This window comes from Urocampus carinirostris, chromosome 1 (assembly GCF_059441175.1).
Source record: "Urocampus carinirostris isolate Australia breed hairy pipefish chromosome 1, RoL_Ucar_1.0, whole genome shotgun sequence".
NCBI classification, from domain to species: domain Eukaryota; kingdom Metazoa; phylum Chordata; class Actinopteri; order Syngnathiformes; family Syngnathidae; genus Urocampus; species Urocampus carinirostris.
In genome coordinates this window covers 16578618-16593019 of record NC_142349.1, presented here as the reverse complement: position 1 = coordinate 16593019, position 14402 = coordinate 16578618, and the positions used below count along the sequence as shown (strand labels likewise).

At 39.9% G+C, this 14402-nt stretch overlaps 1 protein-coding gene across 3 annotated transcripts; it reads right to left on the bottom strand.

Annotated features, from left to right (window-relative positions):
• Positions 1-1156: 1156 nt before the first annotated feature.
• On the bottom strand, positions 1157-11604 carry ramp2 (receptor (G protein-coupled) activity modifying protein 2). Of its 3 annotated transcripts, XM_088328867.1 has the most exons (6): positions 11471-11604; positions 11085-11150; positions 9209-9244; positions 5290-5322; positions 3268-3445; positions 1157-2584 (listed from the first exon to the last, which is right to left on the bottom strand). In XM_088328867.1, exons 1-6 carry the CDS (start codon positions 11523-11525, stop codon positions 2335-2337), a joined length of 618 nt encoding a protein of 205 aa, XP_088184993.1. In that variant the 5' UTR covers positions 11526-11604; the 3' UTR covers positions 1157-2334. The 3 variants fall into 3 exon arrangements, with proteins under 3 accessions (XP_088184993.1, XP_088184985.1, XP_088185002.1); XM_088328859.1 differs by lacking the exon at positions 5290-5322 and having other exon boundaries at positions 11471-11601; XM_088328876.1 differs by lacking the exons at positions 9209-9244; positions 11085-11150; positions 11471-11604 and adding an exon at positions 5492-6670.
• Between the last annotated feature and the right edge of the window lie 2798 nt (positions 11605-14402).

The window sequence follows — 14402 nt, the reverse complement described above, 5'->3', positions numbered from 1 at the left end:
CAAAAATATGAAATCCACAGGTATTGTACTATGTGAAATTTTGGAGTTTTTCCACAGTGATTTAGGATCTGGTATCAGTATTGTCACCAATGCTGGAGAAACTAATCAGAAAGAACGGGAGATTTCCTGAAGGGACGGCTCATGTCAAGGTCCATGTTTGTCTGACTGGATGAAAGAATTATTTGAACATGTATCTGTCTCTTGCACTATCTAACCTTGTGCATTCATTCTGGAGTCAGCTATTTGGCCACATTCAGCGCAACGGATGAGGTGAGTTTTACAATCTGGGGAAATTTCCCCATCCCAAATTTTAAGTTGGTTAGGCCCACCACCATTCTTCATTTCTGTAGCGGTAAAATGAAGACAGAACAGCACGAATGACGTGAGTCAGGTACGATGGCGGGCAGAAAGGTGCTGAGTGTAGCTGAAAATGCCAGGAAAAGAAAATAAATGCATTAAAAAAATCACTCATCTCGCCCTTTTTGTCTGTCATGTGTGTGGTGTTGTGCTATGTCTTTGCTGCCACTGTCTTGTTCCACGGACAGACTGATGAGATTATTTCTCCCTCATGCTATGAGGCTCTTTACTTCCATCCAGGGGAGTAAAAGCCCACATTAAACCCCAACCCCACATGTGCGTATTTTACCCTATTTTTATTACAGTGTCTATTTTTTGGAAAATTATTTAAAAGATCTTTATTCTTCACATTATATCAGGTATTTTGTACTATACAGCTCTTATTTCATTTTATTTTTTAACATAAGGATATCGCTAGAAATCTATCTATCTATGTATCTATGTATGTATGTATATTTAGAAAACAAATAAATTACATGTCACACGTATAGTAGTATTTCGAGTGACTCTCATAATGTATAATGCCCAAAGAAACTCTTGATATATTGATCTTCTTTGCTGTAGTTATCTACAATATGTATAGTATAAGATAATGAAATTGATGTAAATTTGGGACATTTTAAAGCCATCACATAAATCGTTCAATAAATGAATAGCTTTTTGGGTGGCACAATGCTTTTTCAATGTTGTGCGAGAACATTGGACCTTGAATTTATGGGTTCCCCTGAGTGTCTCCTTGATCAACCGATGATGTCATTTATCCGTCGCAAATTAAACAAATCACACCAGTCAAGCAAGCTTTCATCTGAATGAATAAAATATGTTTTTAATTACAAAACAGTACACTCGATAGATCCCTCTCAGATCCTACAAGAAGTCCAGTTAACGTAGGGGAAAATCCCACATAAATAGAATTGAATCTGAAAGCATCTAAGCAAGCTTTTTATCGTCACTCAAAAAGGGCGAAGCATGACAGTTTGCTTCCTGTCACTGAAATTCCATCAACAATACCCCGTCCATGGAAAAGGATGATGGTTGTATTTTAAAAGGAGACAATAGCAGGAAAGAAGTCTACACCTCCTCCTCCCAGTTGTGTTCCATCACCTCTGGCACCCTATCCTGCCCAACCCATGTTGTCTACTTATGAATATAAACCTCCAATAGTTACCTGCGCTGCCTAGTGCAAGCAAAATGGAAACCTTTCCAACAAACAGTTAAGCTTTCGTCATCGTTACACAAAAAATCACCTCTTGTCATTTGGTTCATATGAAGTGCGACCATTGCTCTAGGGTCTTGTCATTAAAAATATTACGTCAATCCCCATTTTCACTGGGGTCTGCAGTTTTGCTCATGAAAACACACTGTAGCAAATCACCTTTCATAATTTCTGCTAAGGGGTTACAAAAACATAATGGTTGTAAGATAAAAAACAAAAAGGGTGGGGCTGGACAGAACACAGTTCACTGATTTGTGGACGGATCTGTCACTAAACATAGTCGTCCATTAAATATTGAGCTTTTTGAAGTAAATAGTAACGTTATTATTCAAATAATTTAAAGCCACATCAGGATTTACCTAACAAAAGCAAACCAAACTGAATTCATAGCAGCATTGGGGCGTTAGGGCTTCGACTATGACCATCTCACCTTCCCCAAAAATGTTTATGATCATGCGCTAGTGCTTTAAAAAGGTTCCGCAACCTGTGGGCAGGTTTTGCAAAGTCAATGCTGTTTCGTTGACATCACGGGACAAGATAGACAGGCAGGAGGAGGTAGGCTATCTTGTGAAATGTTTCTTAAAATTAAAGATGAGGGAACAGGACTCAGCAATCTGAGATTTAAAACAATTCTGCATATTTCTTGAGAAATAACACCATTAACAAAAGCAGTCGAGTACTTTTTGAGTTGAAATGCATTTTCAAATCAACATATCTCCAGATAAGTTCCCCCAAGACCGGTCTGTATCACATCGTGGAGATCAGGAGCTCCCATCTCCATTCTTGGTCTTCAGGACCACGAGGCTGACCATGACAGGGATGAGGAGGATGGGTGTGATGACCAGGGCAAAGATAATGGGTGGGGCAGGGTCGCTGAGCTCCTCCATTGGGCAGTCCTTGAAGAACTTGTGGTGGATGTCCACAAAGGTCCGCTCCACCAGAGGGTTTGGCCACGGGATGCCCAGACAGTCCGAGATGTTTTCAGTGCAGATGCTCAAGTTGCTGTACAACCTTAAAACGTTAAGCAGCTCATTGTCACTGGTGGGACAGTGGTGTCTTGACCTACAGTTAATTATGAGTCTATTTCATTTGCAGAATGGAGATACAACTTGTTTTGGGGGATTGTTGTCTACAGTAAATGTTTATTGTCCAATTTGTTGTAAGTCTAGTAACGATCATTGACGTGTCAAACTGTCAATGGCAGCAAATACAAAAATACTATGGAAGGAGCTTACTTTATATGCTGTAATTAATGTAATATATGTGTATCCAAAAAAGATCAGTCCATCCTGTAAAATCCACCTACAGTATTCTTATCCATTTCTGGCACAGCCATTTTGAGAATGTTGTTAAGTGAAGATTACATCAAAAACGCTCAGGGTTTTAATCAATGAATGACCAATCATGGCTGTGCTTCAGTATGCAGATGAAGAGTGATTGGTCAAAAATTGAATTTGTGATGTCATCTTCACGCGACACTATTCTCAAAATGGCTGCCCCCGGAGGTGTATTCAAGCAGGCTGATATTGCTTTGTAACTCACATTCTCTTAGGAGAAGAAGAACAATGTTACTAAAATGTTTTTCAGACTAGTGAGGGCCTACAAACATTTTTAGGAAATCCCTTTGGTTGTCTGCCAGTTTTACTCACAATACCACTGAGCTTTACTAATAGTGTGCAGTGTGGTTAACTTACCAGCTTACGTTAGTCCAAGCGCACCAGTCACTGGTATTCATTGCTGCCAAGGCCTCTTCGAAGTTGCAAAGACAAATGGGGTGCAAGAGTTCGTACAGACAGTCCATGGTGGGACCCCCGTAATAAGCATCGCAGTACACGTGGAAGCCCATACAACTGATGGTGCTTTGTCCACAAACTACAAGAAAGATTTTATCAATAGCCACTCAAAATAAAACAAAACACCTGATATTGTATTATGTATATACACATCTGCACATCTATTACAAAATCAATTTTGTGAGGTTTTTCATTACATAATAAGAGGCCACAAGATGGTCCCAAAGGCCTGGATAGTAGTAAGTGGTCTCGAGGAAGAACAGTGGACATTCTGATTTAATGGACGTATCACAGCAAGGGTTTATCTGGCTACAGTACACAACTATTTTACATATTTATTTTTTATTTTTTAGTGAAAGCAGTACTTCTTATAAACAAATATAATTTAGAGTCAGCTTTAGCTTTTAGCCAATTAACACTACATGATTAACATAGGCCCAAACCGTGTCGGGACTAACGTGTTACAAAGGAACGGGTTCCTGGGAGGTTAACTATTTTCTTGATAACGAGTACTGTAACGGGCAGCACGGCGGCGCAGGGGTTAGCTCGTGTGCGGCACAGTTCTGAGGTCGTGGGAACCTCCTGCCTGCCTTACTGTGCGGAGTTTGTATGTTCTCCCCGTGCTTGCGTGGGTTTCCTCCGGGCACTCCGGTTTCCTCCCACATTCCAAAGACATGCATTTCAGGTGAATTGGCCGGTCCAAATTGTCCCTAGGTGTGACTGAGCGAGTGAGTTGTCTGTCCCCATGTGCCCTGCGATAGGCTGGCAACCAGTTCAGGGTGTCCCCTGCCCACTGCCCGATGATTGCTGGGATGGGCTCCAGCACCCCCGCGACACTACTGAGGATAAGCGGTGCAGCTAATGAGATGAGATGAGTACTGTAACGCGTTATTAATACAATTTTGTAACTCAACTGTTGTTACAACATAGTGTGTTACTCTGCTACTTATGAAAATCAGAATATGAATCACAATTTCCTTTTATTACTAACTGTTTCTTCTTAGTTCATGGTACTATAATTCTCCTTCCGCTAGGGTAAAGAGGAGTGGGCGTAGTACAACCGAATACAGTTACGATGATGCCATCTCAAACACAGAGTACGAGGATGCTGAATTTTTGTCCTCTTTGAAATATTCAACTTACTGTACATACTCTTATTCAAGCCATTTTTACAACTAGAAAATAAAATACCGCAATTAAAGGGTCAATGTTTATGTCCACTTTGGTTGTGAGTCATTGGTAGGCAGTGCGTGGAGAGGAGGGGCGTGGTTTTTACAGGAACAACCAAATCAATAGTGCAAGTTTGAACACAGAATTTATGGTAAAAGTTTGCTGAATTTTGGTGTTTGTGCTTGTAAAATAGTTTTTGCTATTTACAATGCCTGGTGAAAAATAAACCGCCTTAAAAATTGGTAAAGAAATCTTATAGAGGTTTGGGGCCCAAAGACAAAATGGATATGGAGTGTCACAGCTAAGTGTTGGTTTGCAATCAAACAACATTTTACAAGCCTGTTGGCTTCACTGCGTCCACAGATTGGTGTACACCTTTTCTTCTATTCTATTACTATTATTTATTATTCATTTATTTATTATTATTATTATATGGCTGCTTTAAAAAGTTATAAGGGGTCATCTTCAATGAGAATTATACAGGAATTTGTAACTAAATTTGAACTTCTTTAATAGTAAAATGATACTTTTGGGTGTCAGCTATCTGGAGGGTAACTGAATGACTTTTTAAATGAAGTAACTAGTACCTGCAACTGGTCACTTTCTTTTCAGTAACACGCCCAACATTGGGCCCAATGGCCGTGCCAGAATAAACAAATATGTTCACATCTGGAGGGCTTTGATCACGTCAATTGGAATTCAATAAAATTAAACCATGCAGGTGTACTGAATGAGATATGATATTGTTCGTACCGCTTGGTGAGGCTGTATCCCCAAAGGAGGCATCTAAGAAAGCAACAGTTCAGATTAAACGTTTTAAAATCATGCATGCATTACAAAACAAAATTCCTTGAAATAAAATGGAGCGTGTTCATTAGATGCAGCTTCATGTGTTTTACAGGAAGACATCTGCAGCTGGAGAAAAAAAAGGAAACACACACACACACACACTCACCGCAGACAGAGGAGAGGAATACCACAATAAACCCAAGTGCTCCCTTCATGTCAGAATCAAGGCTTCAGGGTGTCTTCCCCGGCACGGATGACCCCCAAACAAAGACGCCGAGGCCCAGCGAGGCATAACAGGAACCGGCGTTGGACCAGAGCGAGCGACGCGGCAGCAGATGTCCGTCAAAGAACTTCCCTGCCCGTTTTGCCAGATGTTCCCCTCAGATCAGCCCAACGCCCCCCGTGCCTCGCCTTGCTTTGCCGGCAGCTCTTCCCGTCTCCGACTGGCGCTTCCCTGGGATGGTCCTGCCTTCTGGAGGGGGTGGAGGCAACAGAGGTTGTCCTCTCCATTCTCCCCCTAATACAAAGAAGAGAGCGAGCTGGGCTGGACTCACATCTGAAAACTCTTTATTCCTCTACGTTTGTTCTGCTTTTCAGTCTCGGTTTCTCACAGTGGAAGAGGCCTGGCCAGCCTCACAGCATGTGATTTATTTGCCTTTTTTGGGAGGGGGCGCTCAGCCAAATAGGAAACATAAGCAGACCCTTTAAGCTAGTTCAGGGCTAGCTGGGAATCACTCGCAGATCGATATTTGGCTTCGTCTGAGCCACACAAACTTGACACGTGAGTCAAGCAAGCAGTTTTTCAAAGAAACGAGACGTGGCCAATGACTTTCTTCCTGCTATTACAATTCGATGTAATTGTGACTTATCATGTCAAAACTATCCTTACACCGAGTAGTCTGCGAATTTCTGAAAAAAGCGCTTGAGATCGTGCGGCCTTTCGTTAGTGGGCTTACGTCTCCTCCATGGACTTTCAGAGTAAAATATTTTACCCAAATATTTACCCAAAATTAACAGACCCTTCGAGACCAGGGGTCCCTGATCTTTTTGAAGCTGAAATCTACTTATTTGATATAAGCAGTGCAAAGAACTAATATACCAGTTTGAAATGCTTTCCATTATCAAGTTATTACTTTATTTTTACGGGTTTACTATTATGCTAGCTCTAGGTTATTACCAAAATTGGGGTTTAAACGGTCCTGGTAAACCACAAAAACATCTTCAAGAAAAGAGCACTGGGCGATTACATGTATAGTTATAGGCTGCCGTAAATTCTGTTTTTGCCATGGAATTGTTAGTGCTTCTATTAATCTTTATAGGACTGACTGAAAAGTCCTGATAGAAAAAAATGTTTTTGTATCCTCATCTGTGAGCACCATCTTATTTTGAACAGCTAGGACCCCTAACACATTATTTTGGGCACATACTGCAGATCCACGCTGAAATGCAAAAGGTTCCTTTAATTTACGCACTTAAAATCCAACAAAAGAAATTCAATAACCTGCATATTTAACATTTATTGCTAAGTATTTGTAACTACGAGGGAGTCCTCGATCTACAGTGAACTTGACCTATGACGCTTGGAATTTTGGGCGCACGTGTCTGAAAAAATAAAACTACCCCATCATAATATGTTGCACCATCGAATGTCGTGTAACAATGTGCTTTGAGTGCCTCAAAAACTATGTGTGTTACGTTGTAAGTTAAATACTTGCGTCTCCTTGCTTCATGCCAGAAACTGGTCTCACACCCTGCACTGTAAGTAAAATCGTATTTATCAGTTATTTCGCCGCATTGTGAAGTAAGATGAAAAAAATGCAGACTTCTACTTTGGTGCGACTTAGAGCAAGGGTCTTCCATCTGATGCCCGCAGGCACTAGGTAGCCCTCTAAGACCACCCGAGTAGCCCAGAGTCTTGTTTTGAAAATACATAATGGGTCATTGTGAATTCTTTAGGAAAGTTGATCTCTAACTGGCATGAGGTTTAGTGGTTGATTGAGCCTTTTTTAACCTCTAATAATTACAACCTCTTAATAACATTGAAACAATATAGTAACAATATAGTAATAACAAGTTATTTTGTAAATGCATATCAAACTGGTATTCTTTCGGACGAATCGGTAACAAAAATGTAGCTCTCAGCTTCAAAAAGGTTTTCAACCCCTGACTTAAAGTTTGGCCAAGTCATATTTTATTTTGGCATAACAATAATTCTTAAAAAGTCAAACTCAGATTACATCGCCATCGTAGGAATGCAACATGTTTGTAAATGGAGACATCATTGTATATTTACCTTTTCCAGAACCAAGGTTGATGGTGCCCATGATCTTATTTCTATGAAGTTTATGAAATAAAATAATTGAGTTTTTCCATTTACTTTACTATATTCAATTCTCTTGTAATTGAGAGCAAAACCTGATAACATTTGGCAAAGCTTTGCTATTTTCGGGAGGGGGGAGAGACTGGTCTGATTTCAAACAGAAAACGAGCTTTTCTTTAAAAACAAATCTCCCAAGCATATTTTCGTGTTTATATGGGAGTAAAAAATTTTTCACATGACAGCAAAAATATCATGGATCACAGTTCATGGATCCCTTAACCGCCAGTGTTGTTGGGGCACCCCTTCCTGTGGTGTATCTTTGGCAAATTTCACCCTGGCAGCGGCCATCCCGCTCCAGACATTTTTTTTTTATGTTGGGTGTGTTTAGGGGTATTTTTCCACATGAAACAGATAGTACTGATTGCCATGGTTACCAGTGGTAAAATAATATTCCTGATCTGACTCTGATACAGCATCTTCATTAACTGGTCACTGTTGCTTTTCAGTGTACAGCATCATCCTGCTCTCCAAAGATGAGCTGGACATTACTAATACTAGACCCTAAATCACTGGATAAAAAAAGTTTTGTTCTGAAATTTTGAGTTTTTTTTAAGGTTCAAAGGCCTTTTGTCCCGTAAAGAACTTTGTGTTTTGTATATTTTGTGTCTATATTCAAATTATTTAAGTATTTGAACGAATAACTAGCTATATTTATAAAAAAAAAACAAGGAATGGTTCCCTCAAAAGTACTTGTCTGCAAATGAGTAAATTAGTGTAGCTGTGACTGCATGTTTGATACATGCGTGGTACTCCTGTGCAAGAGGAATTCCTTCCTGTATGTAAAGCAGGTCCAGCTCATGTCAAACAAGTCCTAGTTACTTCCTCAACCCATCAATATCACTGCAACGAGGCATCTTGGAAACTGATTCTGCATTTTTCCGGTTGCCCAGAACTGTTTGTCACGACGAGTGCTTTCCTGTCAAGCAGCCCAAGACTTTTTCATTGGGCTTGACATGTTCCAGAAGCAGCTCAAGGGGGCCTCTCTTGACATCTGCGAGCTGAGGCGCTTTTTGATTAAGGAATGACATGAGGAAGTGTCTTTTCTGCTTCAGCAGAGGAGGAGCTACAACTTCTAGGAGTTGGGGAGCGGGGGGGGCACATGATGAGGAACAGCAAAGGGGCGCTCGCTCACTTGCAATCTCACGACACAGCGTCAGACGCAGTGTGGGGGCCCAACGACAAACATATTCAGGAAGTTCCGGCAGGTGAGGCCCGGTTTGCGTTAACCTTTCATCGGGCTTTGGCTGATGAGACCTCAGCATGAGTTTGTGTTGGATTAGAACAGAATGAACCCTCCCTTTTACGCACGGAGATTCATAACAACGCGGATCTTGGCCGAGGTCGTCGTCTCCCAGATCGCTCAGCTCTATGAATTTAAGAAAATGATGCCAAATATCTCCCACAGGAACGGACACACACAGTCAAGCCAAACACTCAACATGTTATGATGTGATAGTGTGTGGAGGTGTTATGATGCAATCGTGAAGTACACATGACACTTACTGGCAATGCCGCCCATCAGCTCTGTAGATGGATACACTGTAAAGAAAATATGTCAGTCACATAGAAAATACTAATTGAATAAGCACTAATTGTGCAAGCTCAGTTAATCCTTTACGAGGACTGTGGGGTTTTTCTTCATAACAACCCTTTGAAATAAAACAAAAACTCTTTACAAATGTTGTTATTATTTTAAGATTAATTCATTTATTCTGTAACAGTCACAGAAAAAATACCTAATCGATTTAGGTATATTTTGTAAATGTAAAATGCAAATGGTCTGCATTTATATAGCGCTTTTCAAGTCAAGGCCTCTCAAAGCGCTTTACAATGTGCTTCACACTTACCCACGCACACACACTCACATACATACCAATACCAGCGTCAGCCATGAATGGCAACTACCTGCTTATCGGGGGCATTAGGGATTCAGTGTCTTGTCCAAAGACACATAGAACATGGAGGAGCCGGCCGGGAATCGAACCTACTTTACCTTTAGATACTGCCTAAATAACACACAGCAATGTTCCCTCTAAGCTTCCACAAGTCTGAGCAATCACAAAATCTGTCACAACATTTGGAATAAAGGTGAGCAACATCAATCGTGCGTGTGGCAACCATATCATTATCAGACATATCCAAAAGCTTGCCGACAACACTGGCTAGTTTTAAATTTTTAATGAATTGGCTAATGTAATATTGGAAAGATTGCACGGCCCACACACATCAGTTGTTTTTACAACAACTATGACATATTTCCGTTTTCTAAAAAGTATCTTTCGTTCCATAGTACGAACATTTTGTGGATTTTAGTTGAAGTAAAATGTTGGCAAAAAGAGACCCCAAAAACAGTTTCTGCTTTTTGTCTTCTCCTTTATTATTCTTTATTAGTATTCTTTATTAGTAAGAATACGGGTTACTTTGCAGGATTACAATTTTATTGGAAAAGCATTTTTATGTTGCACACTACAGGGGACAATATTGAAGTCCGGTGTGCGCAAGTTTGAACTCTTTTTATTTGTGCCCTTGTCCGCAATAGCTTTGTTTACATCCGCCATGTCTGGTCATGCCTCTTTCTCACGTCTTATTTATCCCAATCCACACATATGCAGCGGTGCGCTCACTCTCAGGACCCCCCCATCCTCCACCCAAAGGTGCCAAAAGGTGCCTGACTACAAAACATGACTCTTTGACCAACAACGTCGCAAAACTAACAGAAAAGTGCCATGTAATTAAAATGCAAGTAACAAAACCGAATGAACAAACAAGTATGAACAATGAAATAAATAATAATAAAATAATAATACAATTTAAAACCTAGGAGCATGTTCCTTCTTTCACAGCATCCTCTCAAGCATCCATTCATTCACTAAATGCACCCATTCACATGTCTCTTACATATACTTATACATAATGCACTCGTAGATGAATTGTGTCTATTATAATTTAAATGACTGACACCAAAGAGACATAGAGGGATGACAAGAAGTCCCGACTGTATTGGAAAATCAGAATGTGAACACTTTGTGTGTTTAAAACAATATAGTGTGAACTAAAGCAAAGCATATCTTATTCCCCACGTGGTTAAAACTTGAATACTTTTTTGTTGGACTACAAGAAACTACCTGATCTTGGTTTCCTCCAATTCTTTTTCAAGGTTTTATTTATCTCAAACAAAATTTGGTAATTGTATTTATATTTAGTATATTTTGTCTTTAATTAGCGTATTTGGTATTGGAGTAAACGTAAAAGTAAAGGAAAGTAATCAAGTTACATTCTTATGATATTATGATTACGTTACAAAGGAATATAGAACATTTGCAGAAAGTTGCGTATGGATGAAAATAAGGATCACATCTATTCAGAATAAAAATCTTACCTAGTGTGATGGCAGACTGAGCATTCAATTTTTCATCCACAAGACAAGCTATTGACATCCATGAGGCTAAATGAAGAAAACAAATAAACCTCCGTATCAGGAAATACATTGCTTTGTATCACTGTGCTTTCAAAATGGGGAATAAATATAAACCGCAACAAGAAACATACCAAATTGTCATCTGTATTAGGATTTCATAACAAAAGCGGCCTCATTAAAAGTAAAACGCAGTTGCCATCAATTTTTAACAAAACACAAATGTATAAAATAAATATACGTGCGTATGTTCCAGTAAAGGTACTACCAGTACATTGAGAGTTTTGAGTATCCCTGAAGTACTTATTACATAATAAGCCAAAGCATGACAAAAGCAAAGACTGACTTACCACACATGAGAAGAAAACGGACGACAAACACAATGTAGGACCTGCCAGTTGTCATGTTGCCCAACAATGCTCTGTCCTTCTCCCACTTGGAGGCCAGCTCAGGGTTACATATCCCAACTTTTTCCCCTTTCTCTCTTTAACAGGAAGGCTCCATAAAACAACAGGAAGCCCACGCTTCCTCGGATGGGCGTTTTTCCTGCCAGAGGACAGAGAGGCTGTGATAAGGTAAACCCCGCTACTGATGCAGCGCCATCCGTGCATCACAACCCGCCCCCTTCCATTTACACAAGTATTGAAAGAGAGAGTAAGTCGCTCCATCACTTGGTCTGAGAGAGCCAACACTAAACGCTCTGATGCCGTCAACTTTTGTTTTATGGTGAAACCTCAAAAACACAAAAGACACTCTTGGTGGATTTTGGCAGACATGAGTTTGTTCTGTGTTCAAACTTTTGGAGTCGAGGGCCGTATAGGTATGAAAAATTTTGGCCAAATGCCCAAGCCTGGAGACCTATCCAATTTTTCTCATTTGGGTTCTTGAATAAACAAGTTTATTGGGTGAGGTTTTTGGGGCCCTGGTGTTATGCATTGACATCTTTTTTCTCCCTTAGGTAAATCAATACACCTGTTGTGTTATTGCTATCGGTTGACAAAAATTCTCTGTTTCTCTGTGTACAATACAAGTAACTGAGCAGCACCCTTCCAGTCTTTGGTCTCTGATATTAAGTGTTATGGTACAAACAGGGTACATTACACATAGTTTATCAAAAAAGCAGGGGTGAGCTACTAGTGGGCGCCAAAGAGCTCCATGCATCTTAAAGGCCGCTTGCACATGAAAGCAGATGTTTATTGATTATGTTGGTATTTTTTCAGGGTGCCTTGACACTAGCTAAAGACACTCGCTGAACCCTAAAGTACAACTGTGTAAATCTTTATGAAAATAGGTTCAATCGTTTCAGAGCCTATAAGTCACATACAAACACATGCACACAATCACACAATTTAGGATTTATAAAGTAGTTTGGATGGATTTAGATCAAATTTCCATGCAGAGATGTACATGATACATTTTTTTTCATAAAGTTTTTAATTAGATTGTTTTTATCAAATTAGTGATGGAATGTTCCTTCGCCTAACATGCAAAAGGTCCCCAGTTCGAGACCGGGTCGAAACATATGTTGGCCTAGACCTAGAGAGGGATGGATGCCACCAGGCTGTACTTGCCCAAGACATACCACAGGAAATGGTGCCCCTACGACCCTATTGGTTAAGGGATTTAACGAACCAGTATTTCTCACGTAGTTTTGCAGTATTTCTGTATCATTACTGTAGTAGTATTTTTGTATTATTTGTTGTAATAGTATTTTGTAGCATGTCCTTGTTTTATAACCTTATCTTCTCTGTTCCCTTATCTTCTTGGGTTTTTTACCTCACTGTGAATGTGTGAAACTGGAGTGTCATGCCCAAATTCGTTGTCACAATATGTTAACGCATTTTGTAACAATGACAATAAAGGTATATTCTATTCTATTCTATTCTATTCTATTCTATTCTATTCTATTCTATTCTATTCTATTTCTGTAGTAGTAGTTTTGTAGAATTACTGTAGTAATTTCCCCAAGCGCAGTATATACCATAGTACAAACACACACACACACCCACACGTACACACAATATTACTGTAGTAGTATGTTCGTGCTATTTATTTTTTTTTCAGAATTTGGGGCGGCAGTAGCTCAGGAGGTAGAGCGATCGTTTTAGGATTAAGGGATCCCAGTTCGAATCCCGGCTTGTCCGTGTTACATGTCGAAGTGTCCTTGGGTAAGACATTGAACCCCCAATTACCCCCAATAAGCAGGTTAGCGCCTTACATGGCTGCACAGATCACGGCCACTATTGGGAAATGTGAAGTACAATGTAAAGTGCTTTGGGAAGTCATTGACTTGAAAAGCGCTATATAAATGCAGATCATTTCATTTCATAAAGCAAAATATTGTATTGGGTCCCTGACTTTAGCACTAAATTTGATATTTAGTTTTATAGTATTTTTTGTTTATTAGAATTACTTTATTCTATTAAATACTGTATATTGTTATATTTTTCCAATTTTCGTCCAGCGGGCCAGATTAGAAACCCTGACGGGCCACATATGGCCTGAGGGCCGTAGGTTGCCTATCCCTGGTGTAACTCAACAAAATGGGAATCTCTATTTTGGGAAAACTGAAGTCATACCAACTGCAGTGCGTGTTTTTAAGTGCTGCCCAATGACCATAGCTACAAATTTGTTTTCTTATACATCGAGCGGAAGAAATAAGAAATAAGTGTATAAAACACAAACAAATCAAAAATGATTAAAAAAAACTTTAAGAATCACTATTATTATAAACAACTATTTCTTAAAATTCACCTTACCTCTGAGTTTTTTTTTTTTGTCGACTCCGACATTTTGGCTGAGCAGCTGGAGCAGAACAATGTGCATCACTTCCTCAGCAGCAGTCAGTTCCTTCTTGTTTTATAAGTTTTGCCAAAATGTTGCTATTCCTAAAGGCAAAACAACATGATATAGAGTGGTGGTTCCATTTTGGAAAAAAAATATTGCTTTGTTAATAAAACAGTAATAACATTTGACTTTTCACTAAGATGGAGCCTCGTGAATTTTGTAAAAATACTTTCAGTGGTCTGATACCCGAATCGTGAGGAGTCATCAAAACCGACACTACATATTCACTCCACACATCCATCCATCCATTATCTGCACCGCTTATCCTCAGTAGGGTCGCGGGGGTGCCGGAGCCCATCCAAGCTATCTTCGGGCAGTGGGCAGGGGACACCCTCAACTGGTTGCCAGCCAGTCGCAGGGCACACAGAGACGGACAACTCACTCGCTCATTCACACCTAGGGACAATTTGGACCGGCCAATCCACCTGAAATGCA

What these genes read in the sequence shown, in the direction of transcription:
- ramp2 (XM_088328867.1), bottom strand. Translation starts at nt 11,525, where the DNA reads ATGACAACTGGCAGGTCCTACATTGTGTTTGTCGTCCGTTTTCTTCTC. An exon ending in GGATACAGCCTCACCAAGCG is followed by an intron (nt 3,446 to 5,289) that starts GTACGAACAATA and finishes TCTTTCTTGTAG; the next exon opens with TTTGTGGACAAAGCACCATC. An exon ending in GCTTGGACTAACGTAAGCTG is followed by an intron (nt 2,585 to 3,267) that starts GTAAGTTAACCA and finishes TAACGTTTTAAG; the next exon opens with GTTGTACAGCAACTTGAGCA.